The 27,235-nt window shown below is 41.1% G+C and overlaps 2 protein-coding genes and 1 non-coding gene across 4 annotated transcripts; 2 read left to right on the top strand and 1 right to left on the bottom strand.

Annotated features, from left to right (window-relative positions):
• Window positions 1–295: 295 nt before the first annotated feature.
• Window positions 296–367, top strand: trnap-agg (transfer RNA proline (anticodon AGG)). The gene has a single exon. It is a non-coding gene; the product is annotated as a tRNA-Pro (tRNA).
• A 1,222-nt stretch (window positions 368–1,589) lies between these two features.
• Window positions 1,590–2,466, bottom strand: LOC140306744 (cholesterol 25-hydroxylase-like protein 1, member 1). The gene has a single exon (XM_072385337.1). It carries the CDS (start codon window positions 2,421–2,423, stop codon window positions 1,590–1,592), a length of 834 nt encoding a protein of 277 aa, XP_072241438.1. The 5' UTR covers window positions 2,424–2,466.
• Window positions 2,467–6,161: 3,695 nt separating this feature from the next.
• prdm11 (PR domain containing 11) lies at window positions 6,162–19,583 on the top strand. 2 transcript variants are annotated; one of them, XM_072386663.1, is made up of 8 exons: window positions 6,162–6,346; window positions 8,473–8,550; window positions 9,682–9,941; window positions 10,050–10,117; window positions 11,637–11,824; window positions 12,596–13,099; window positions 13,798–18,316; window positions 18,459–19,583. In XM_072386663.1, exons 2-7 carry the CDS (start codon window positions 8,523–8,525, stop codon window positions 15,948–15,950), a joined length of 3,201 nt encoding a protein of 1,066 aa, XP_072242764.1. In that variant the 5' UTR covers window positions 6,162–6,346; window positions 8,473–8,522; the 3' UTR covers window positions 15,951–18,316; window positions 18,459–19,583. The 2 variants fall into 2 exon arrangements, with proteins under 2 accessions (XP_072242764.1, XP_072242763.1); XM_072386662.1 differs by having other exon boundaries at window positions 12,566–13,099.
• Window positions 19,584–27,235: the final 7,652 nt, after the last annotated feature.

Below are 27,235 nucleotides of genomic sequence, written 5' to 3'. Positions count from 1 at the left end.
CTTTCAAACTCTGTAATTATGTACACATTTACAAAGGAATGTGTAAACCCTCTTGTAAATCTTCATAATGTGCGGGTGTGCGAGGAGTGAGAATTTTGGGCACAGTGGTGAACGTGTACACAGTAGGATGAAGCAATTTGGGCACAGTGGTGAACGTGTACACAGTAGGATGAAGCAACCATTTGTACCACTAGAGGGTGCTACCGCATTAAATGAAGTATATGGTTCCAACTTCCACATCACCAAGTTTGGACCTTGCAGTGCAGGATTACAGATGTTTTCGGTTTCTAGGAGAGGCTCGTTGGTCTAGGGGTATGATTCTCGCTTAGGGTGCGAGAGGTCCCGGGTTCAAATCCCGGACGAGCCCTTATTTTGCATACAGTAGTTGATGTTACATGGACAACACATACATGACTCCAACAACAGCTGTTATAGCAGTCTTGTTACGTAGTATCACTAAAAGAAATACACAAACTGAACTCAGAGTCATAAACTTAATCAATACAAAAGCCCAGTAACAAAACGTGAATACCTAAAACAGTGGAAATTCTCAAAGATTCAAATATATCATCATATAAAGACACTAAACTGAAAATTATCCAGAGTTGGTTTTCAGACAGGTATTAACCCTAATTCTGATATAATTATCTAATTACATAACAGAATGTAAAAGTACCTGAAGCATGAATTTGCATAATTATGTAACAGCTATATTAGTTTCATCCACAGAGGAACATGCAAAAAGCAAAAGATTTAAACGATTAACATAACTCACCAGGAGGTGCTTTACTGGTGCAAATGTGTTTACAAGCAGATTTTGTGTGTTTGTTTGCTGTTGTTGATGGTGAAAAGGATTTTTGAGCTTAGGGAATATGAGGAGAAGGCACACTGGCAACCCAGTGACATATAAGATATAAGCATGTGTAAGATATACAGTACTTCAGAAAGCCTGGAGATTTATTTGTAAAGGATTACGAGGAAATCTAGCCTCTTGGAAGTAAAACATAAAGAAATGGTGGGCAGATTAAGACAAGTATTACAAAATATGTGGAGAATAAGAAAACAGTTGAAAAGAAGTGTATGAAAGTGTGTTCAACATTCCTTGTTTTTTTGCCAATACCATTTTAAATGAATTTCACACTCAAGTCAGCATGGCTGAGTCCAATCAGAGCTCAGCACTTTGCCAAGCATGGGTTGGCCCTAATGCTTCACTGAACAAAGTGTGACAAGCTTGAAAATGAGATTCCTTGTTGATAATCTCGATATTCTTTTGTGGAAATCTTAATAAGCTCAATGTTGCTGAGTAATGTTCTTTCAGAGATTTATATGTTGTAAGAGGATTATCACAAACTGTAAACAGGACTTTTTATTTGCTTTGCTTGCAGGTTTAAGTGCTGGAGGTTGAAGGAAGTGAACTTGCGTGCACACACAACTTTTATTTCACACATCAGGCTTCTGAATATGTGTTTATTAAATAGAAAGTTATTCACAGAGAAGCTGAAGAAAAATGACAGGCATGGAAGCAGTGAATGCAACACAAGTAACAGACTTTTGAAAACAAGTAGCAGCCACAGAGTTGTTCTCACTTATCATTTTCTCATACTTTTTTCACCCAAATTGACGGCACTGCCAAATATTTTGTCCCAGTGGCTGAAGAAAGGAGCAAAGTTCCTGCTGGGCCACTGGTGGTGCATGTCGTGAGCAGGTGCACCACCCAGAAGACCAAAAGGCACTAGATGATTCAGGGTCCATGGCAGGTCATAGCCTATGTGGTCTTCTACAGACATCCAGATACTGACAACCGTCACACACCATGTGGTTAGTGGATGACACTTCAAAAGAATCGGGTCCAGGTTGCTCCAGAAGCCCACGGTCATCAGCTCTGGGATGCTGAGCTGCTCAGTAGACCACGAGAACGGTGCCATGTATTCATGGTGAACTGCATGGACCCAGCGGTAAAGCTGTGGATTCTTGTGGTGTATGAAATGCCAAATGTAATACTGAGTGTCAAAGAGGAGAAGTACAGCCAGTCCGTCAATAAATACCTCATACAGAGCTGGAGCTTCCTGCGGCAGTGTTGGTGTCGGCAGTATAAACATGCCAATTATTACAGCTGGCAGAACAAAGAAGATGTGATTGTACAGAGCTTTCATGAAACTTTTAGCCATCATCCCCAGTGTTGGCTGCCTGTCTGGCTGGATCTTGTACTTATGGAATAGAGGCACCCTTTTACCCAAGAGGTCCAACACAGCAAAAGGTAAACTGAAGAAAATGTAGCTGGAAAAAGCAAGAATGACAGGAAAAAAGGGAGAGGAGATGAGAGGTAGGTGGTGAAAAAGCAAATAATCCCAGAGTGGTTGCAGAAGACGGTCCGAGGCCCTGGAGGGCAGGGACAGCAGAGGAAGCTCATTGATGTTCAGCATCTCTGTGTGGGGCCAAGGCAAAGGCTGCTGCAAGGCTTATGGCCGAGACAAAGTCCAGCTTTATATAGTGGACTTCAACTGGAGGGATTTTGCTCTGAATCAAGTGGAACCCCAGCTTTTATTCCCCCTTTCAGCTCAACGTCTAAAAAACATACCTTCACAAGATTAACAACAACATTCAGCTCAGGCCTTGCCCACTGTTAACGTGAAAATTCAAAGGTTTTGTGCAAAATAAATTAATGTCAGCTACGTTGACCAGATGATGAAGATGATGCAAAAGAGGCAATACAGAATGAGAAAGTGATAAGAAAAGTGATCAGAATGATCAATCTCATGATACATTTTATAGAACATTTAGACAAATTGTGGTGTTGGATTATAAAATAGACTTTGTATTTTTAATTCCTCAGATAAACAGCAGTACCACGCAAGTGGACAGTTGTTAATAAACAATAAGACATCATACTAAATGCTTTCAACAACTATTGAACTGTTGATCAGTCCTCCTCATCAGCTTGGAGGAATTATCCACATTCCTCCACAGCTTGAACTCGGGGTCATGTACATTAATAATCTGATGCAGTAGAAATAAATAAATAAATGGTTTTAATTAAAAAAACTGCATTTTTCAAAGAACAATATCTACTTGATAATGATAATACAAAATTTGATTAATCTAATCAATTTACACAACAACAACACCAGAGAAAAAATTTGATCATATATCAGGGCTGCAACCAAATAACCACACCCTCCATTAATTCACTCACTGAACTATATTTGTACTCCTTTTATTAATTTACATGACTGTTATCTATCCATCATTTCTTAACATTTTCTTCCAAGCAGCCAGACTTTCTTGTAATCTTTGAAGTGGTCGTGAGCAATAGTTTTCCAGGCTTTCAGGAGGTTTTCCAAAGTTGTTTTCTTTTGGACATTGGCTGCTTTTTCACAGAATTTAAGTCCAGTCTGTGTACCTGACCATTAAGCCACTTAACACTGACCAATTAATTATTCAAGCATAAACAAGGTGATTCCCAAAGAGCTATTAGCTGAAAACTTGGCATATCTCAGCATGGTGTGCAGTGTGTCCTTAAAACATTTGAGGAAACTGGACAAGTGGAGGACAAATGAAGAAGTGTCAGGCCTAAAAAACTATCTACAGCAGATGAACAGGATCTGAAAGTGATGTCCTTAAGAAAGAGGAAAAAATCCAGCAAAGACCTGACAGGACCTGAGAGATGCATCTGGACCTTCAGCTGATCCATCTACTGTTGGCCCAAGCCTCATCAGAAATGGTCTCCATGGAAGGGTGGCTGTCAAGAAGCCATTCTTAAGGAAGGGAAACAGGGAGAAAAGGCTGAGCTATGCCAAATGACACAAGAAGTGGACTGAAAATCAGTGGCAACAGGTCTTATGGAGGGATGAATCCTCCCCAGAGCCCGGACCTCAACATTATTGAAGCAGTGTGGGATCATCTGACAGAGAACGGAACAAAAGGCAGCCGACATCCAAAGAAGAGCTTTGGGATGTCCTTCAAGAAGCCTGGAGAACTATTCCTGAAGACTCCTTAAAGAAATGACAGAAAGCTTGTCTCAGAGGGTTCAGGCTGTGTTGGAGATTAAAGGAGCTCAGACCAAATTTGTGCTTGCACATGCTTCAGTAAATCCCTGCACCTGTCTACCGTTTTCTCTGCAATATATAAAGAAGAGGAGTTGCTCAATACTTCTGCACAAATTTTTTTCATTTATGAATTGTTAAGAACAGTCATTGTTAATAATGTAACAGGCTGGCTGGGGGCTCCCTTCTTTTTTGTCTCACTATCTCAGTTACTATACCTGGAGAGAGCAGAAAGGTCTGTGCATGCTTCAGCTCGGGTCAGTTATATTCTCATTTTCCTTCTCAAACATCTGGATTCATTCTGGACACTTTGGGAAACATTTTAGCCATGAATTGAGATGCTAACCAGACAGTCTTCCACAGATAACGTTGCCACAGTTGACTCCCATCCCAGCCTTGTAAATAATCGAGGCTATTTGCCTAATAAATTCTTACTTACCTCCATGACCATGTTTATTTCTGCTCAGGGTCCTACAATGCATTAAAAACATAACAAACAGTCATTTCAAATGTATTTAAATGAACTGAAACAACACTGCATGCATTTCATATTGTAGATGAGCATTTTCACTCTAGTGTAAATTTAATGAATTTGTTTGAGTTTAAGATAATTTGGTGCCTTCTTGTGGGAGCAGGATAGTACTGCTTGTTTCTGTTGTCCACAGATTTTGGCCTCATACTGTTTGAACTTCATAAAACAGAGACATTGAGCTCTGATTCCACTTTTACAAACATAAAAAGCTTATTTTAGAGCTGTTTTTGTTTGTTTTAGTCAATTGGAAAATCATGTGACCAGGACAGTTGCTGCATATCTGCATTAAGTAGCACCTCCACCATCAGTAATGAGGTCATTGTCTTTCTTTTCATTGTAATCCTTCATTTATGGGGAATAAATATATTTTTTTAAATTTATCTAGAAAGAGACCAAATGACAAAATTTAATGTCCCCGATAATGCCTCCCTAAGTACTGACCTCCCTACTGAAAAAATAAGTATATCATATGGACCTGCAGTCAGAAAAATCCTCAGTAAATGTGGCAATAATCAGTCAACTTCAAGTTTATTATTTTGCAACAACTAGTTTTGTTCTACGTATATTTTAGTTGTAATCAAATTGTAGAAAAACAAAATCAAAATTGTATTTTGTGTGCTGTAGTGGAACACCTTAAAATATATAGTTAGTACACTTCAGTACATGACTGTGTATGTACTAATTTACAATCTCGATTAGCAAAATAAAGTTGACTTACTTCCTTTCATGAGAATGTAAAGATTTATTCCTGAAGTGCAACTTGTCAATATGCCATCAATAGCATTCTTAATCATACTTTTCACATATTCTTATAAATAAAAAGTAGTCTTTAATGGTAACTTACTAATATACTCTGTTATAACTTGATGGGTTTGAATACAAGTATTGAAAGTGCACTTAAAATTAGCCTTAAATGTCATTTTAAAAATACTATAACGTCAGGTTATTAAAAAAAACATATTTCAGAAAATCTCAGTTACAACAATAATTCAGTTTGAGAATATACTATTGGAGTATACAAAAATATTGAACCTACCAGAAACCTTTATTCCAGACTTTATGTACTAGGTCATGTGAAAAGAAAGTACACCCTCCCTCAATTCTAATTATGAGGTCCCATTTGTGCAAAATAAAAGTTTTCAGCTTTGCTTATATCCACTGAACATGTGACAAAACATTTGTCCGTGTTAATGTAAGTTTGAATACTTCAGCTATGGCAAAACTACACCGTTAATATACTCAAGTCTGAGGTTTTACACATATAGACACATTTCTGTCTTCTCTTTGAACCGCAAACACGTGAATATTTTATTGATGATTACTTAAGGTGTGAAGCTGCAGACACTGTCCCGTTTCTTATCATGATTATTATCATTATTGTTGTTGTGTGTTGTGTTCTGCTCTGTTCGGTAGAACCACCGCTTCCTTCTGGCCACTTTGAGCCGGGTTGAGGTTTGACGTGAAGCGGCCGAAGCCGCGCCGCCTCTCGGTCCTCTCTGATCGGACTCTGCCTCAAATTCAATCGGTTAACTTTAATTTCTGCGCAGATGCTTTCTTCCGTTTTTCCATGTCATTTCCTGTGATAAAAAATGGTGGTCACAGCACGGAGAGGCGACTGAGTCGGTGCAAAAAAATTCACTCCAAACTTTGCATCGGCCGGCACCGAGGAGCAAGCGGCCGGGGTCGGTGCTCTGCGTCCGGTGGGAGGGGGAAGAGAGCGGAGCTTAACCCGGGGGAGACGTTCCGTGTCCCCACTGAGTCTCCGCACAAGGTGGGTCTGTGTCGGTGGCCACTGTGGCCAGTGAAAATGGCTTCCGAAAACAGCAGGCAGATTGCCAGATGCCTGCAGATGGAAGCGGAGCGGAGCGGAGAAAGCGTGGCGTAGATCCCATCTGAGCCGCCAACATGACAATAATCCGCTAATTTCTCACATTAACGGGAGGCTGATGACGTAGAAAGTTGAAGGCAACTTTAGTTTGATTGTGTTTTGTGGCTCTGCTGCACCCCAGCTGAGAGGAGCTCCTGCAGAATGTAGTTGATTTCCAGATGGATGCAGGACTCAGTTCCTGTCCGGGACCGAGAAACTGGTTTAACTCTTAAATCAGTCTTAGATTAATGTTCAGCTCTGTTAGAGGCACAAAATATCTGTCAGATAAAGAGGAGGCCAACCAATACAGAAGACTTAAATCTCATTTATAGCATGTATATTTTAAATGAAGAGTTTAAATAAGTCAGTCATTAGTTGGCCATGGTTTGCTTAGTTATTTTAGATGCAGAACTCAGTTACAGCTTCTTAAAAGTGACACATTGATGAATATATTTGCCAGCCTGTGACATAAAAAACGCTATGTGGATCTCCACCATCGGATTCACAGTCCGACATGCTCTGTAGAATTGCTAAATCCTTCTGAGCACTGATCCTTCTTGGTTGTGACATTGCATGCCAGGCATTCCCTATTTGTGGTTGTTTCTCGCCAACAACATTTGCACCTTTAACGGCACTCCCTTCCTTCATCGAATCTAAACTGTACGATGTCCATTGAGTCTTACAAAAGGGCACATCAGTTATAATCAAACCCACGTAGTCAACTTGAAAGAGGCCATTTCTCAGGTAACACAATTTGTCTTAGACCCTTGTCAAATGCCAGCACAGTTTTTGTTACAAATGTAATCGTGGAAAAATGGCAAATATTTTTGGTTAAGTGCCTTTTATGGCCAGTGAGTCTTACAGAAGGGCACATCAGAGTTGCTGGCCGCAGAATATCCTGTGTGTGGGGGTGGGGTGCTGGCAGGGACACAGCTCAATAATTAGGCTTCTTTACACAGCAATGGAGGCAGATAGTGGTATGTTAGACTTATTCATTGAAGGCTAAAGTCTGCACTTTGGGACTTCTACACACAATAAATCAACCAAATCCATTTCCAAGTGTGTAAAATCCAGTGTTGGAAAAAAGACTTTCCACAGAATAAATTAAATAAACACAGAGAAAAATGTGTAAATCAGTTTCTTACAAGGTGACAGCTAAGACTCTTCAGTTAAGTAAGAAACTTTAAGTTTCCGTCGAAGCTTTTGTCATTTTATCACAAGTGTGCGTATGGAGAGGTGTCCAGCATGCCCTAAACAAAGGCTATGGTCAAACATTCACTATATGAATTATCTTGTCCTAATATTTTATCTTGGGAAAAGAAAGGGGGGGTTAAGGTAAAATGGAAGTTTGTAAAGAGTGATGAAAAGACGGCAGTGATGTGAGTCTGCAGCCTTGAAACTACAGATGTGTTGGATAAAAAGTGTTATCTTATCATGTTGCCACACAAAGTCTTTATCAAATGTATATTATCATGGCGGCTTCCTGATTGCTGAATCTTTCTTAGCAAAAAATACTTTTTAACCGGATTAAAAACAACTTTGCTCCTGTGTACATTAATCACATGCAGAAGAATGTTAACTTGAACATAAATCATTCAAAATAGCCTGTAAATATATTCATAATCTGTCTTTTATCCTGTGATAAATTGTCCAAAAAAAAAAGTAAGATTATTGTCAGACTATTTAAAGTCTGAGAATTTCAGACATTAGTCCTCTTTGGTCCTGCAGACCATCCTGCAACACTTTTACTGGTGTAAACACCAGAGGATGCATACAGCTGATTCTTGTCAAATCAGTGCTTCAGAAATCAGCTGATGAGCTTACATCAACAGAAATCAGCAGATCCCTGTGGGTTCCAGTTGATGGGTCCTTCAATCTTTGGCCAACAGGGGTCGCTTTTTGACTGGGCATCTTGAGACGTTACTGAATTCAAAGCAACCACTGCTACTGTTAGCTCACCTGATAAAGACCAGCCAGGTGACAAAGGGATGACCCCCAGCAGCAGTAACAGATTGTGTTTTGTTCCACAGAAGGTTGTGAAGAGGACAGCGATCCGGCTTTCTACCAACATGGTTCCACCATGAGCGAGCACCCGTTGGACCTCTGGTGTGAGTTTGAGCTTCATCTCTTCCACTGTGTCAGAGCTGCTCACTTTAACTAAACAGAAATAAAGCAGCTTGTCACTGTGCATAGGTGACGCTGCTTACCTTCATCTTTAACAGTTTTTATTTGCACTCCGATCAGTGAATAGCTAAATTAACGCAGCTGTTAGACCTTTCCAGTACATCACAGAGCGAGGGGTTTGTAGGGCGTAAGAGAGGCTCTGTGGTATACATTCAACACTGAACTGACGGAGCACTGACCTGTACACAGTTTTGATTTGCAGTGTGGAACTTTCAATGCCGATTGACACCGTATATGCGGAGTACTGTATTTCAACTCCAAGTGCCAGATGCATAAATCTGTGTCTACACAAAAAGGTAAAAATGTTCACACGTGCCAGAAAATCTGAACAATCTCTAAATATTTGTTTTCTTTTTGAAGTTTCATTATGTTTTACACAGCCACTACTACCATCACATTGATATGACTGTTGGCTTAAGGCCAGCAAAAAATTATAAACAAATTCTAACAATGGATAATGAGAGGTTCAGCAGTTGAATATCACCCGGTCTTATATGACATTGACGCCCCTCATTTTGAATGAAGAAAAATAGAGGACAGGGCTTGAAAATGAAATGCAGGAGTTTTGGGAGCAGAAAATTGGCGACTGTGATATTACCGGTAGATGCAACTGATTTTGTCCAACTTAAGGCAGCTTGTTCAGTCAGGTATATGTAACACTTTTAAATGCTCTCATTTTGGCATGAAGCTGCTGTTGGACAGAACAAAACTGGGACTCAACTGTGTCCAGTGGAAACTAAGACTGAGACAAAAAGGCAGAAAGAAGATGGAAGTTCTCAATCAGTCAGAAATGTCCAGTGCTGCACATCAAAGTACTAATACCCTCAAGTGTACTATAAATAACAACCGAGTTCTTTGTAATGCATACCCTGGTATTTTTGGACTTATACGGATTCATTTTTTCATGTTTAAGACTCTCATAACTTAGAACTGTGTTTATTGTCGAATTGAATATTAATAAACACAGTATTGATTGCATTATATAGGGTAGGATATAGTGTTGAATAATGAAACCTTAAATTGTTGCATCTTTTGATCTTGCGTTTGTCCTCCAGTCTGTGAGGAGTGTCAGGACTATTTCCAGAAGGACTGTCCATCTCATGGGCCCCCACTGTTTGTTCCTGATACACCCGTGGCTCCTGGATTGGCCAACAGGGCGGTGCTTACGGCCCCATCAGGCCTGGAAATTTTCACTGAGGGAGACGAGGTGGATGTTCGTTGTGTGGATACAACCTTTCCGAAGGGGGCAGTGTTCGGCCCGTATGAAGGAGAGCTGGTGTCCAAGGACGAATCCTCTGGCTTCTTCTCTTGGATCGTAAGTTCGACCAGTCTCAAGTCAGTATAATGCCAGTTTATGATGAGTTCTCACCCACATTTTCAAGCCAACTGTCTCTGTTTTCCTTTTCTCTGTTTGATGTTCCAGATAATTGGCTTGAACAACACCTATCAGTCCATCGATGGCAGCGATGAGACCAAAGCCAACTGGATGAGGTGAAGTTTAACACATACTCTGTAATTATATACTTGTAAAGTAAATAGGCCCATGTAGTGTTTACTCATGTGACCCGACAGCTTTAATCTCAAAGATAACCAAGTTTGTAGGACTCCTTATTCAGCTTCATGGTTCCGTATACCTCAAGTGTCGACCATCAGATTTGGGAGTTAAAATGTTAGAGAAGCTCTGCCGGAGGTGAGAGTTGATCATTTCCTGGACTGGTGCCAAACATTCCCTAGTTAGACGCCGGGTGCACCGAGGGCATCTGGCACCTTCCTTGACACCTGAACTAACAGGTGGTGAGGTGTTGACAGCCCCTGCTCCTCTCATCATTCAGGTTTCCGAGACATATGGTTGTAGATTTGATACTCAAGACAAGATTACAGAATCAATCATTGACTTGACACGTGGAGTGTCCTGGAGCCAAGTCCCTGGGATAGTCTGCCAAAGTGCTGCAAGGAAGAATCCGCCCTATATTTGAACCACTCATTCTGGATGAGCAATTCAGTTGTCTCCTGGTTTTGGAACACTAGATGAGCTCATTAACCTTGCAAAGATGCAGGAGGGTGTTGGGGGGGATTTGCCCAACCCATTTTGATGTGTTTCACCGACTTGAAGAAGGGCTTGTTCCTCCTGCCGTACTGTAGGAGGTGATTTAGCAGTATGGGGTTATGGGCCCTTTGCTCTGGAGCATTTGGTCTCTCTGCAATCGAAGTGGGAGCGTGTTTGTTGGCAGTCACACTCATTTCAAGTGTGTCGGACTCCGCCAGGGCTGCCCTCTGTCGCAGATGCTGTTCATAGCCTTTATGGACGAATATTCTCAGTACAGCCAAGAGACGGTGGGTGTTCAGTTTGATCAATTTAAGACTGCATCTTTGCTGTGGTCATGCTGGCTTCTTCAAGCAGATGCTCTTCTAGACACCTCCCAGGGGAGCTGTTTAAGACATTTCCTACTGAGAAGAGGTCTTAGGACAGACCTTTGAGTTACCGAAGACATTGTACCTTGGAAACACTTTGGTGTTCAGTGGATCATCCAGTGCTCTCTACTCAGACTACTGCCCTGCGACTCGGTCCCAGATAAGTTACAGTGCATGGGTGAGTGGGTAGTCCTATAGTTTGTCAGCTACCTGGAGCTTTAAAAAAAGTGATTGAATCTGAAAGACATTTTGCTGACTGCATTATTGATCTCGCAGTCTGACCTGATCACCTACACGTAGATGACATTTACGTTGCAGAAAGAGATTAATGACTCCTCCCTCCTTGGCAGCAGCTCATCGTTGAAAAAGAAAAACAGTCCCGGTTAATGAAAATTTGAGTAACTCTGGCAGAATGCTATCTGGTTAGCTGTGTAGCAAAACTTCTATCCTGTGAAAATCAGTTTTAATTGTACCATAGTCGACTTGTTCCCTAGAATCACTTCATGGCTCAAACCCCCTCCCCCAATACTGACCACATGAGATTTCCAACTAAATGTGTCTGTTTTGGGGGGACTTGGGGTGGTTTTTTTACCCACAGGTTTGTCCGAACCTCATCAGAGGAGAGTGACAGGAACCTGACGGCGTTCCAGCACGGTGAAAACATCTACTTCAGAGTGTGCCGAAAGCTGGTAGCTGGAGAGAGGCTGAGGGTTTGGTACAGCAACGTCTACATAGAACGACTTCACTGTGTCTCTCAGGACAGCATTGACCGCAACCTGGATACAGGTGAGGCAGACAGATGGCATATGAGAACAGTGAATGGAGCCACAGGGGTGTTTATAGTGTGGACAATCCAGTGGAGTCAGAATAAAATCTAAGGCAGTGTATGTCCATTTTCGCACATCACCTGTGGCCTAATCCCAACTACCACACTAGTCCATAGTTTTTCTTACTTTTCTTTTGGGAATCAAGTGTTGTTCAGCTGGCCAGCCATATTGACCCCAGTGCTCCAGTTGAAGGGCTAAATGACCACAATTCCATGATCCCTAAAAGTAAAGAAGCAACTTAACTCCCTAAAACTGAGGGTTGAGGCCGAAGGGGAAGTTGAGGTTGGGCCTTTATCTGTAGGTAGATATGATGCGCCTGTTTCTTCACATGGCTGTATAATGAATTGTGTTATCAGCAACACATTTGGGAAAGCAAATCAATGTTTTTTTTTACATACCTTTTGGATACCTTCCAGACCCACATCTTGTTGTTGGCTATGGCTCTCTGGTGTTTTTTTTTTATTTGAGGTGATAATTTCCTGAGTATGAAAAACAGACAAATATGCTTCATTATAGAGTGATGGTAAACTTTATCAAAGATGCCTTTAAAAAAGTCCCACATTGAGTACTGACATCTGCCCTCCAGCAGGTGGTGCTGTTTACCCACTTGTTTTCATTCTGTTTTTATCTCAAACTGTTTCAATTCAAATCAACATATAATCACCATGACTCAGACTCTTCTGTTCTCTTGACCTTTCAGCTGTAAATGTTGGAACTGGTTTTGTTCCAGATCTTGGGAAGCCAGCAGCACAGCCCAAACTCCAAGAGGACTTCAAATCTCCTTGCCTGCGGTCAGCTCTGCAGGGCAAACTGTGCCCCAGTAAACAGCCCTGCGAAGAGTCAGATGGTCAGCCTCCTGCCAAGAGGAAGAAGATCGACCTCATCTTCAAAGATGTTCTAGAAGCTTCTCTTGAGAAGTCCAGCAAGTCAAGGTCCAAGTCTTGCCTCCTAGGTGAGAGTAAAGGACCGGCACTGGGCTTCAGTTCATCTGAAAGCAGCTTCAGTGTTCCCGACCTGAAGGTGGAGGAGAACCAGAGCACTGAGGAAGCCTCCACTTCCTTCTGTCCTAACTGTGTCAAACTGAAGAAGAGGATCCTGGAGCTGGAGGAGGAGCTATCCCGTCTCAGAGGCGAGCAGGGGGACACAGTCGGTTCTTTGATGTCAGAACGGACTGAGCCCCAACGTGATCAGGCCCCACCACATCCTGAGCAAGGCCCCGTCGAGGATTTTCAAGGTGGGTTCTGAAAAATGTTGCAGAGATGTCACTGATGATGGGAAGCAAGTCCTCATGTGTGTGATGATTTCTTTTAATCTTCACTGAAACAGTCTTGTGATAAATGTTTGTGTTTTATGGAAGAGTCTTCTCAACTTTTATTTGTGATAGTTATGTTGCTGATATGTTCACCAAATGTTTGAGTGATCTCCTATCACAATCATTTAATCCTCCAACCTTATTTCTTCCTCAAAGATGATGGTTCACCGCTATCCTTCCACATTTTAATAATGCATTGCACAGTAACTGGAGTTAACATGTTTTCCACAGCCACAGGATGCGTTTTGAACCACAGTTGTTTAAGGAATGAGAAGCCACATTCCTATAAACCAGGGATGTCCACATCCGGTCCTCGAGGGCCACTGTCCTGCAGGTTTAGATGTTTCCCTGCTTCAGCACACCTGGTTCAGATGAAATGGATCTCTTCAAAAGATTGTTAAGTCCTGCACAAGCCTGCTAATGATGCCTTGATCTGAGTCAGGTAGCGGCCCTCGAGGACCGACTTTGGACATCCCTGCTATAAACTGTTATAAAAGCTGTTAGTCTGAATGAAATATCTAACATTTCTTTACGTTGCATGATATTAAACAATTAGATTACTTTGTTTGATTGTACTTCAAAGTTTCTTTCAGCAGAGACTAATGACTCTGTCTTTGCAGGGATGGAGCCGTTGACTCCCACTCAAGTGGTTTTGGATGAAGACGACCAGGACGTGGACTCAGCTGATGAGTCAATTGTAGCGGATCTTGTGATTTCTCCAGAGGACTCCTCAAAGCTTTACTCTGGGGGAAGCAGACGGATTCGCCGCTTCAAACAGGAGTGGCTGAAAAAGTTCTGGTTCCTTCGTTACTCACCGACCCTGAATGAGATGTGGTGCCATGTCTGCCGCCAGTACACCGTCCAGTCATCTCGCACCTCAGCCTTCATTATCGGCTCTAAGCAGTTCAAGATCCACACCATCAAGCTCCACAGCCAGAGCAACCTCCACAAGAAGTGTCTGCAGCTGTATAAGCTGCGCATGCACCCAGAAAAGACGGAGGAGATGTGCAGGAACATGCTGCTGCTATTCAACGCAGCGTACCACTTGGCTCTAGAGGTGCGCCCCTTCTCTGACCTCCGTCCACTGGCAGAGCTGCTGAAGAAGTGTGAACTCAAAGTGGTTGATCAGTACATGAATGAAGGTGACTGTCAGATCCTCATCCATCACATCGCCCGCGCTTTAAAGGAGGATCTGGCTGAGAAGATGCGTCTGTCTCCCTTTCTGAGTGTCATAATGGATGCCCAAAATGATGACATTTTCTCAGATGCAGTGGCAGTTTATGTCCAGTTCATAACCAGTGAGGGCTCCCCCAACACTGAGTTCCTGTCTTTACAGAGACTGAGCGTGGCCAGTGTGGACGGATATCTCCAGGTTATGGATCGTGCCTTCAGTGTGGTGGGCCTCAGGTTTCAGGACTTGCTGGTTGTGGGTCTTGGGGTGGATGGCACCAACATCTCCTCTGGAATGAGAGCAAACCTGTACATAGCAGTCCAGAAGACATTTCCATGGATCCTCTGCCTTCCCATCATGATCCATCGACCTCATTTGGAGGTGCTGGATGCCATCAGTGGAAAGGAGCTCTCTTGCCTGGAGGACCTTGAAAACAACCTCAAACAGCTTCTCAGTTTCTACCGCTACTCTCCTCGCATGATGGCTGAGCTGCGATCTACTGCTCCAACACTGTCAGAGGAAACTGAGTTCCTGGGAGACATCAGAGCCGTACGATGGATTATAGGAGAACCAAACGTCCTAAATGCTCTCATCAAGGACTATTTGGAAGTTGTGGCACACCTCAAGGAGATCAGCAACCAGACACAGAGGGCTGACGCTGCTGCCATCGCTCTCACCCTCCTCCAGTTCCTATTGGACTATCAGTCGGTAAAACTCATCTACTTCCTGCTGGATATCATAGCTGTTCTCTCACGATTAGCCCTCACCTTCCAAGGGGAATACCTGCTGGTGTCACAGGTCGAAGCCAAGATAGAGGACGCGATTCAGGAGATAGGCCAGTTGGCAGACTGCCCCGGAGAATATCTGCAGGAGTTTGAGGAAAATTTCAGAGAAAGTTTCAATGGTGTTGCTTTGAAGAACTTGCGTGTTGCAGAGTCCAAGTTTCAGTCCATCCGAGAAAAGATATGCAACAGGAGCCAAGGCATCCTGTCTCAGAGGCTGGACTTTCAGAGCCGCTCCTTTGCTAAAGCCTGCAAGGTCCTGGACCTGTCCACCTGGCCTCACAACCATGAGGACCTGCAAGCCTATGGGGAGGAAGAAATCCAGATTATATTTAACCATCTCGAGTCCATTCCCTCTGTAGGTCAGGATGTCCGTTCGGATACCAGAAGCAGCCTGGTGGTGGAATGGAAAGATCTGAAAGCAGACTACTACACTATGAACGGTTTTAAAGAGGTCATCAGTCACATATGCAGGTACAAGCAACGTTTTCCGCTGCTGAACCGGATTGTGCAGATTGTCAGGGTCCTGCCCAGCTCCACAGCCTGCTGCGATAAAGGCCGAGGGTCTCTGCGGAAGATCTGTAAGAACAATCATTCCCGGCTTGCCCCAGAGCAGATGAATGACCTGCTCACTGTGGCCGTAAACGGGCCGCCCATTTCTAACTTTGATGGGAAGCGAGCGTTGGACAGCTGGTTTGAGGAGAAGTCTGGCAGCAGCTTCTCGCTCCCAGCTGAGGTGTTGAACAGGATGTCTGCTGCCGATCAAAAGTCTGTCCTGCACAGCGTTGATGTCAACACAGAGTTCTACCCTGACATCTAACAGGCAAACCCAGCGGTATACTATAGTAAGAGAGTGATACTGAAATGCCACTTTGGCTGTTTGTCAACCAGGTTATTCTCAAAAACAGAGAGTAGAATTTCTTAAAATCTGTATACAAGTGTACAGGTGCATCAAGACACAAAGTATTTCAGTGATGCTGATGAAAAGATCAGGAAGAGTTAATGTTACTCACATTAAGTTTTCAGTTGTAGCGGTCAGAAATGGAGTTTTCCTTCAGCTTAAAGTGAGTTGAAAAGCCCTTTTCAGACATGGGAGTACATAAGGATAAAACATAATGTTAATGTTTTCATCTGTACCTCAGTTCTACACAAGTGTGCTTTTAGTCCATAATTCCACCTGAAATACGAACTATACCCCCGAGTGGTCAATGTGAAGAAATGTATTTATTTCCAGAAGGATACACATTTCTCTGCAGTGATGGTAGATGCTAATTTCAGATCTTCTTTTTCTTTCTTCTTTTTTTTTAAAAAACAAACAGTTTAGGGCTGCAACTAATGACTGTTTTGATAGTCGACTAGTCATCGATTATTGAAACGATTAATCAACTAATCGGTTCATTACTAATTAAAGCAATTCAAAACTGAAAAAGGATATATTCAAGTCATATTTTATCTTGACTTTTAACATTAACTGAAAATGCTAAGAAGAGTGCGGCTGTAATGCACCAACAGTCAAATCAATACCAAAAAGTGAAAAAGAATACCGCCTGGTTGTAACTTTGGACTGTGAAGTTGAATGATACCATTTTAATGTTGCACTTTAATGTTAAAATCCAAGACAAATCCGCTTATTTATAAGTATCTCCCAGAGCTCCAACCTGCTTTCTTTTCAAATGTTCATGCATGACCAATGTGTTCCCATGATACGTGAGGTCGGATTTACAAAACTTGCAGGTAATCTTTTTTTTCTGAGTGTTGAGGGTGAAATGCTCCCAGACCCTGAACACTTTTGGACGAGAGGACGATCATTCAGCCGCAGCCATTTCACTGAGTTTATACAGGTCATCTCAGGTTATTATTTACCATAACGCGCATGCATCTCTAAGCAGGGATGGGTAGGAAGTAAGATCACTCACTCCGTACGAAAAATGATGTTCAGCTCGACGGAGTGAAAAAGATGTGTGACGTAACCGACAATTAATTAAATACGTCGACGACTAATTATGTTATCGATTTTTGTCCACAACGTCGACTAATCATTGCACCCTTAAATCAGTTTGAACATAATCTGTGCATGGAAGAACCACGATAAATGTCATGAACGATGCTGCATCAGCTTTTTATGTTACACAACTCGCCATCCATTCAGTCCTGTTTTTTGCTCAAAGCACCTTCAGTTTTCACTTGAAAATTTGCTCAAACTTGAGTTATTTCTGTTAATTTGACTCAGCGGCTATGAAAAAAAAAAGCCAAAACTTTGCTGTAGCAAATGGTGGTAAGGAAAACCATGAAGGAGGAAAGTTCTTTAATAATATGATCTGTTTGATTCCTCCTGAAAGCAGGTAATATGCCAAATTAAGACCCAATGCTTCTGCGTGTGGCTGTTAGACGAGTCTTGAAAGTGAATGTAATTCAAGTTGATAGAGAAAAGCTTTGGGATCTCATTCAGGTCTTAAGGCAACATATTCAGTTACTTTCAGGACAACAGAGCATGTCTGAAAGGGGCTTTCGTTGGTTATGATGACAGGAAAAGAAAGAATGACAACAACCAGCACAACTAGATATAGCCTAAAAGGTTTCTACTTAGGATGCACAATCATATCGGCATTCAGCCGATGAAAACTTAGATAACAGTTAGATAACAATAGTGGCCAAAAATCTATGCTGACATGCAGATAAAGTCAAATTTGGCCTTGTCATTTCAGGGTTGTTTGGTAGGATGTGATCACCCAATAACATCAAAACAGGGATGAATGTTGCTTAAGATGTTTTAAAAACATAATTTTAGCATATTTTAGATGTAATCTTAAGTTTTGTTTTTTTCTCAGATACTGTAAATTTGAGCCATCTCAATAAGAGTAGAAATAATATTGTCAATTCCTTTAAAGAGGAGGCTTGGTGATTATTATTATATAAGTATTGCAATTGGTCCGAATTAGCTGGAAAATATTGATCTATCCAATATCGAAAATCCAGTATCGTGCATCCCTAGTTTCAAAGTTCAGTTTCTGTATCTCCAGATATAGATTTGAAACAAAAGAAATAGACAAAGTTTTCACATAAACACTCACTGTATTGTATTTCTAGTACTAACTCTATTTTATTTGTAGTGAAGTATTACTGAGCATAACCATGAACCCAGCTGTTTGTCAGAGAGGCCTTTTACATTGGACTTTATGGGTGATAGTGGCACAGATGATAAAAAAAATGGCTGGGACCAGATTTCTCTGTCACAGTTATGGGCAGACGAGTTTTTAATAGAGATCATGATTCATCTGGATGGATGGATTAAAGGACAGACCTAACTGGCACAAAGAGTCCGGGGGAGGGGTGGGGGGGCTTTGAAATGCCACAGATAAAGACACTAAACGATCACAAAAAGACAAAGACTTACACAACTGCAACTGAGAAAAGACTGAAAACAAAGACATGCAAGATCATATCAAGAACACACAAAGACAGCAACAAATCTTACAGTGACCCTTAATACGCACAAGATATGACAATGCAGACTCAAAATGAACAAACAAAGATGGAAAATGTCCAAAGAGACCTAAAGTGATCACAAAGAGAAACACATAACGTCTGTGTCGTTGTAACTGTGTTCCATGTGTGTGCTCAGGGTTGCGCTGTCTCATACTGTGTCCACGTTCAGCTGGACATCATGCTGGAAGCCTCCTTCTCGGGTTCACTGACGAGCATTGTCAGGCTGAGCTGCACTTGTCAGATTTAATAATAAAGCACTTGTCACCAGAATAACAGCCAGTTACTCATTGGGAACAATCAGTTAGTGTCAAACTAAAAGTCTGTGCTACTGAGCCGCTCTCTGCTTAAGCTTATTTACGAGTGGGACATTCAGACTCGTAGTGCCTGAGAGAAATTAAAGTGTAAGAATGTATACAGGCTTTATATTTCTATTAGAAATGCATTTCGCCCTGCGTACACTGTATATTCTGGATTAACTGTCCATACTGTAAATGCTTTTGAGCCTGTTTTTAAGAAAAGTATTTTCTTGAATAAAATGATTGTGCCAAAATGATTAAATGCATGAAGCAAAGGTTTCCTGCAATATCATGTTGTATTTTGCCATATTTGTTTAGATGTTTACAGCAGCTAATGATCTATGTTAAATATGTTCTGTTTGAGTGATGCATCAGCATCATATTTGAATGTTTAGCAGGATTTCTTCCTCTTGAAATAAGTTTTAACAACTGCATGATCAACTGATGCTTTAAGCATATTCTTAAGAGTTTCACAATTATCGTGTCTGGTTTCTAATGCAGAAATGAATGTGAGGATGTGAATAAAACAAGCTTAGAAAGTCTTGAACTCAGCAGGATGAGCAGACAATCGCTTTATTCTTACCAAATATTACTGATATTTGATCTTTGTCTGTAATTTAAAGGAACAGTCTGACATTTTTGGGAATACAACTTATACATGTTCTCTCAAAGGTGCTTTTTTCTGACTCCTGGACATAATGTTTCTGACTGTGACAGTGTTTCCCAGTTAAAATGAAGAACAACGGTTTCTTAAAGATGCAGTCGTGAGGTTTTTCAGAACGTAATAAAAAGGTCAAGGTCTTAGAATGAAGTAAATGCAATCTCAGATGAACAACACCTGAAATATTACACAGTGTCATTATTTACTCAACAAAAACTAAGTTTTCAACAGCTTGTAGAACCACCTTAGTAGTAGCATCTGTCATACACTTATTTAAGCTTATCTAATGAATTACCATGTTGTTATTATTCAAACTAACAGTTAGTGAGGTAGTCAGTCTTGTTCAAACTAACTGTTAGCAGTTGGGTAGAATGGTGATAATGGTGCCGTCTGTTTGGATAGAGGAGTTAGAAGACATCCCCATATGCTGTTTATCCCTTTAACATCCTGCTCTATGATATGGTAATGCTCATTTTTCAAAGATTAGTGGAAGTGAACCTACCTAAACCAGCTCTAAAACTTGGTTTTGGTATGTAATGCTAGAAGAAACCATTTGTGCTTCCTCGAGAAGTAAAGTCTGTTATATCCTTTCTTTTCGACTGCCTCAGTGTTGCTGAGGAAGCGCTCACTGCAGGTGCATCTCAATCAATTAGAATATCACTAATAAGTCAATTTATTTCAGTAATGCAATTCAAAAAGTGAGCCTTATAAGCTGAGTGACATATTTCAAGCATTGATTTCTTTTAGTTTGGATGATTATGGTTTACAGCTAACGAAAACCCATAACTCAGTATATCAGAAAAAATAATATTATGTAAGACTAATAAAAAAAATATATATTTTTGACACAGACATGGTGTCCTACTGAAAAGTATGTCCATGTACTGTACAGTACATGCACTCAATACTTAGCCCGGGATCCTTATGCATGAATTACTGCATCTGTGCGGCATGGCATGGAGATGATCAGCCTGTGGCACTGCTTAGATGTTATGGTTGCTTTGATAGTGGCCTTCAGCTTATCTGCATTATTGGGTCTGGCGTCTCATCTTCCTCTTGAGAATGCTCCATGGATTCTCGAAAGGGTTTTGGTCAGGTGAGTTTGCAGCCCAATCCAGCACACTGATACCATGGTCATCAAACCAGGTACTAGTACTTTCTGCAGTGTGGCCAGGTGCCAAGTCTTGTTGGAAAAAATAAATCAGCATCTCCATAAAGCCCTCGACACAAGGAATACGACAGTTGGAGCCAATGTCGTGGATATATCTGTGTGTGGTGGCTCTTGAAGCACTGACTCCAGTCATCACAAGGCTGCGGTTATCCCTGTTGCTTGTGCACATTTTTCTACCACACTCTTTCCTTCCACTCAACACTCCATTATATTCTTGGATACAGCACTCTGTGAACAGCTAGCTTCTTTAGCAATGACCTTTGTGCCTTACCCTCCTTGCGGAGGTTGTCAATGACCGTCAATGACCGTCAAGTCAGCAGTCTTCCCCGTGATTGTGTAACCAACTGAACCAGACTGAGAGACCTTTTAAGGGCTCAGGAAACCTTTGCAGGTGTTTTGAGTTAATTAGCTGATCAGAGTGTGGCACAATGAGGCAAACATATTGAACTTTTTCATTACATTCTTATTTTCTGAGATACTAAATTTAGTTTTTTTTGTTAGCTGTAAGCCATAACCATCAAAACTAAAAGAAATAAAAGCTAGAAATATGTCACTGTGTGTGTAATAAATCAATATGATATATGCATACTGCTTACATCTCACAAAGTTTCAACTAACTGAAACATCACAGACAGACAATTTAAGTGAAGCATTGTGCAGGAGTTAGAGAATTGTTTTTACAACTGTCAAGTCCATAAGTGGGATGTTGTTGTAACCTTTAAAACGAATCTGTCAATCTGTTGTGAAATAGTGACAAATGTTGAACTACTTGTTTAATAAAGTACTGTATTCAACTTTCAGTCTGCAGAGGAACTCAGTAGGAAGTGAGGGGGCCCCCGGATGGGTCAGAGGTTCTGGAGTCCGCCTTCCATTTGACATACAATTTATCCCTCAAAGCAACAAATCACACATTCAGTACTGAAATTATTAAAAGAAAGAGTTTGTCTCCAGGAGACGGAGAGCAAAGATTTAATCGGAGCACAATCAGCTTCCTGCCAAGTTTCACAGCCACATGGACACCAGTCAGCAGGAGAGGAAGGGACTGACGGCACTGGAGCAAATAGGGTAAACAGCAGAGACAAAGAGAGCAGCAGGAGATGCTCAGAATGCTTCCATGTGAGAGGAGGCAGGGCAATCAAGTCTGAGTATCTGACTTCAAGAGGTCAAGTCAGGTCCAACAAGTGTGTGTTGCTGAATATGAGCTGTTGTGTCTAAACAGTCAGGGCTGTCGACTCGGACCTGTTGGATCCGAGCAGTCAAGTCCGAATTGTTATGTCTGGACTGTCGGGTCACTGCAGTTAATTCAGGGTTCTAAAGTCTGAGCAGACAAGTCTATGCCGTTCAGTCCAAGCAGTTACATCAGACTTGTTGCATCAGGGCTGTTGAGGGTGAGTATGCACAGTTGAATCTTAGTAATCAAGCATGAGAGGCCGAGTAAAGGCGAGTAAGACCTGAGTCAAGACCTTCGAGTATGACTTGTTGAATCTGAGCACTCAAATCCCAGCCATCGCATCTAAGCCGTAGATTCTGAGCAGTCGAGCCTGTGCTATTGATGCTGCCAGAGGGTGTGAACGGATGCTGGCTGATGGTGAAACTGTGACATCTTTGTTGTTCTGAATGAAGTGCTCTTTGTCAGCAGGCGAAATAAAAGGCGTTGAACAGAGTCTGCAGCTGCCTGCGGCCTGATCACCTGCAGACTCATTAGTTTATAATCACCCCACAGAGCGTGTATGTTTTCCTCTCATATACACAACAAAAGGTTTGTGTTTGAAGATGACTTTCATCTTTTTTCCTCATATTGCTGCATCTGTCATGTGAGTTTAAAGCAGCAATGATCATTTCAGTTACAATTCATTAAAATTAATTAAGAATAAATCACATCCTGATGTATTGTAAAGAAGTGGAAACAGAGGCCTTACAGTGATAATAATAATATTGATAAATCTTATTTTTGGTAACACACATCATAGAGATATTTTTCTTTGCTAACCTTTTGATTTGAATACTATCCTGTACTTCCTTAGTCCACCACAAAAATGGTGATAAATGTTACAATCAATTATTTTTTTGGGGCATTTTTGTCAGTTTTCGTCCTACTTTTCTCTGGCTTCCCCCTACCATCCAAAAACATGCATATTAGAGTAAACGGTGACTCTGAATTGTCTGTAAGAGTGAGTTAGCATGATTGTGTGCCTCTGTGATGGGTTCTGGACCCCATCTCTTGCTGAATTGGATAAAGTTGGTTAGAAAATGAATGGATGTTTACTATTGATGGGTCACAATTCCCATCATGTCAGGTGGATGCTGCACACGAAAATACACTCGGGAGTCTTTGCCATCACAACATTTCCGTGTATATTGTTTTTCTGTGTATGTACTTGTGTTTTTGTCTAGTTTATCTCTTCATTTTTCTTTTTCCTGTTGCTTTCGCGTTCTTCAGAATAAAACAAAGAACACAGAAAAATGAAGACAAGGAAAACGAATCCAAAGTCAGAAAATTCACAAATTACAAAAGGGAAAGTAGATGTCAGGAGGTTGAATATTCTTTGACCTTCATTTCATATAAGTGAGAGTGAATCCAGAAGTTTAGGATTAGGTGAAAGGTACCAAAATACAATTGACTATAGTGTCAATATCTGTCTTCATCGTGGGGGTGTCTTTATCAAATTAATGCTCCACAGAGAAAGTGAAGTATTTCCAATGAAAAGTGACTGTTTGAGACAAAAGGGCTGCACGCAGCCTCAGGCAGCTGCTGCTCGCCGGACAGTTGCTCCTCTGTCAGCTGCAGCTGACGGTCCCGTCTCTCACGAGCTGGGACGTCCATCCCGACCTGAACCCTGCGTTACACAACACTGACACACACTGTGCAGCTTTCAGATATCACTACTGAAACCTTCTGAGAGCTGTTTCTTAGTTTTGTTAAAGATTTTTTCAAGCTGTTCCTCAAAACGTCAGAATCAGGAAACTATTGAATTGACTTTACATCCACATGCACTGATGATTCATGCATGTAAAGTGTGCCAAAAATTAAAATCAGGCCCACTAAACACTTTAAACTAATACTGTACATGTGCTTTGTTTTTCCACTAAACTTTCTGCTTTAAGGACCAATTTGGAGTATGTAAGAACACCTGTAGGCTTGAATATAGAATATATCAAGGCTAAAAGATCTGATGTCTCAGCAGGACCTGGAAAAACTAGTCCATGCATTCATCTTTAGTAGGCTTGATTATTGTAACAGCATCTTTACAGAACTACCTAAAAAATCAGTTAGACAACTGCAGCTCATCCAGAATTCAGCTGCTCGAGTCCTCACTAAGACCAAAAAAGTGGAGCACATCAGTCCACCTCTGAAGTCTTTACACTGGCTGCCTGTTCATCAGAGGATAGACTTTAAAGTTCTGATGCTGGTCTATAAAGCTCTGAATGGTCAAGGACCAAAATACATCAGTGACCTCCTGACCCACTATGAACCTTCCAGACCCCTCAGGTCATCTGGATCCGGTTTTTTATCAGTTTCCAGAGTCAAAACCAGACATGGAGAAGCTGCATTCAGCTTCTATGCTCCACATGTCTGGAACAAATCAGCTGAAACACTCAGTGTATTTAAGTCCAGGTTGAAGACACATCTATTTTCAGCTGCATTTGAATAAGCTTGACTTTCAAAACGGAATTATATTTTAACTATTGATTTTATCTTTCATATATATAATTTTTTCTGATTTGATCTATTGTTCCTATTTCTTTCTTTTGCTTAAATTTTAAATCATGCTTTTTATTTTTTATTTCTTCTGTTTTAATGTCTCTGTAAAGCACTTTGAATCACCTTGTCGTTGAATTGTGCTCTACAAATAAAATTGCCTTGCCTTGCCTTGCCTAAACTGAAAAATTCAATCAACTGAACACCCACAGGGAAAGTTCAGAAATTAGACTGAGAAGTAATTTCCTGTATCAGTGCTATCATAAATAATAGATTAAAAAAAGATTGGTTGACAAACATTTAGAAAACTGAAATAAAGCAGGGGAAGGTGTTGCAGAAACCTTCTGAGATTGCCAGGAATTAATTGGTGTTTGTATTTGTAGCTTAGCAACAATTTAGCTGATGATGAAGACAATATACAGAGAAACACACAGGCAACAGTTCAACATCTGGGGGGCAGAGACGCTCCTTCTTAGTGACATGACAGGGATTACACCATCTCTGGTTAACAAGCTCTGCAACCCTCCTCCTCTACTCGTGCCTCTCTGTCTGCTTGTTTAGTCTTAAAGCTGAACTGAGAGCTGTTCCTGCAGCCATGTCTTGATGAAAAAAATTATATTGCCTTCTTGATGTTCCCTTTTGTATGCTCACCAGGGGTCCAAACTTGTTCATTTTATCCACCAGTGAGCTCACACTTCCCATGATGATTCAAGGGAAGAAATGGTTTAAACTTCCTCCTCCTTTTTCTCCATTTTGTTCATGCTCTGCGTCCTGGATATCTCTTCAACTCATCTTGATTTGGGGTCTTATTCCAGGCATTGCTTGGGCTTTGAAAAGCTCATTCAACTAATTTCAGTTGTATTATAGTGTAGTTACCAGCAGCAGTACAGCATTCAAAAATCTAAAAATTGTGTTTTTACTAACGAAAAATATCAAGTAGATACAATGACAGACACCATATGTTTAAAACTGCAGCAGCAGTCTTTATCTTGTGTATGTAGCACTTACATAACCTACATGTTCCTTACACCGTCACTATGTCACACGGTGGTAGACACATCAGGTTCCTTTGGTGTAAGAATGCACATTTGTTGCTTAATTGTGGTTTCTCAAAACCTAAGATGGCTGCATAATTTCTGAGACATCAATCCGTAAAAAACTAATTATGTATGTTATTTATACGTATAAAACCAGCCAAAGGTTTGGACACATGTGTTCGACCGAACGTTTAACTGGTGCTGTACATGTGAGCTTAAACAGAAATAGATGAGAAAATAACTGAAAATGCTCTTGTATTGTGTTATATGTGTTGATATTTCCACATTATTTTCATCATATTTATATTCCCTTTATACTGGTATCATATCTTTAAACAGATTTATTGTTTTTGTGGCACTCCTATCGGCCCATGTTTGTGAAGCAACTCTAAAGGTTAAGATGTTGTGGTTGCGTCAGCGCCTCTGGAGCCTCTGAGGCGTCTGCAGCAACAAAAATACTCACATACCAAACTGATTCCAGTTTCTCCCACGTTACAGAGGAAACAGACTGAAAGGCTGCCCTGTGGGTGGATTAAAAACTCACACAGAATAAGTCATTAATGTAAGATGAGCAGCACGTCTAACAATCTGGATTCACTTTGGGTGATATATTATAACATTTTAAGTCACATCAAACACCACCAACACAGCAGTTTGTTTAATGAAATAAAACAACTTCTATAAAGTCTAAAATATTCGGAAATATTTAAAAACACTGGAAATTTAAACATCAGAAATATTTTAGGCTCTGCTCTGATCGCAGAGGCAGAATTCAGGTGCCGCTCATCGTCTCATCACAGGCTTGTTCTGCAGCAGCCATCAGTCAGCTGTTTGCAACAGGACTGAGCTTCAAGTTTCCTGCAAAAAAATCTCTGACTGAGTGAAAGTGTCGGAAGGCAGATTGTTGTTGTGCGTAATGAGGAGCTTCATCAGCTTCACATCCCAGCTGGACAAAAGGAGCAGTTCATTGAGTCCAAAAACACTTTATGGAATCTAGATCATTTGGATAAAAGCAGCATCAGAGTGAGAAAACCATGAGAAGACTGATACAGAATCCATCCTCAAGACCTTTTACACAACAGGAAAGTTCTGCAAGGACTCACTGTGTTTCCACCACAGGGATCAAAGTCTTTATTAAGTTCCAGAGAAACAATTTTACCCCAAAGCGTCCCTGTAAGGGAGCTACTACTTTTCAAAACACGGGAACTTACTGGTGAGGTTTGCATCATTGAATATTTCTGATTAGTCGACCACTCACAGCATTCTTTTCGCCTCTACTTTCAGATTCTGTGGCATAAGGAAGGAAAACAGAAAATCAGTGGCAACAGGTCTTATATCAGGACTCTGGGAACCTCAGGGAGGGGTCTCCTGCTGGTGCCTAGATTCAGGACTAAACAAGGTGAGGCTACGTTTCAGTTTTAAGCTCCTAAAATCTGAAACAGTCTTCCAGAACATGTGAGACAGGCCTCAACTCTGACAATGTTTAAATCCAGACTGAAAACAGTTCTTTTTAGCTGTGCATATGACAACTGAAAGTATTTATCTGCACTCTTCGCTTTTAATTTAATCAGTTGATGATTATTTTTATGTTCTGTGGAATTATTTTATTTGCCTACTTATGATTCTATGTATCTGTAAAGCACTTTGAATTGCCTTGCCTTGCCTTGCCTTGCCTTGCCTTGCCTTGCCTTGCCTTGCCTTGCCTTGCCTTGCCTTGCCTTGCCTTGCCTTGCCTTGCCTTGCCTTGCCTTGCC

The sequence above is a fragment of the Leuresthes tenuis genome, unplaced genomic scaffold (genome assembly GCF_036924035.1).
Source record: "Leuresthes tenuis unplaced genomic scaffold, fLeuTen1.0.hap1 SCAF_5, whole genome shotgun sequence".
In the NCBI taxonomy this organism is placed as follows: Eukaryota; Metazoa; Chordata; class Actinopteri; order Atheriniformes; family Atherinopsidae; genus Leuresthes; species Leuresthes tenuis.
This window is presented reverse-complemented; position numbering and strand designations above follow the sequence as displayed.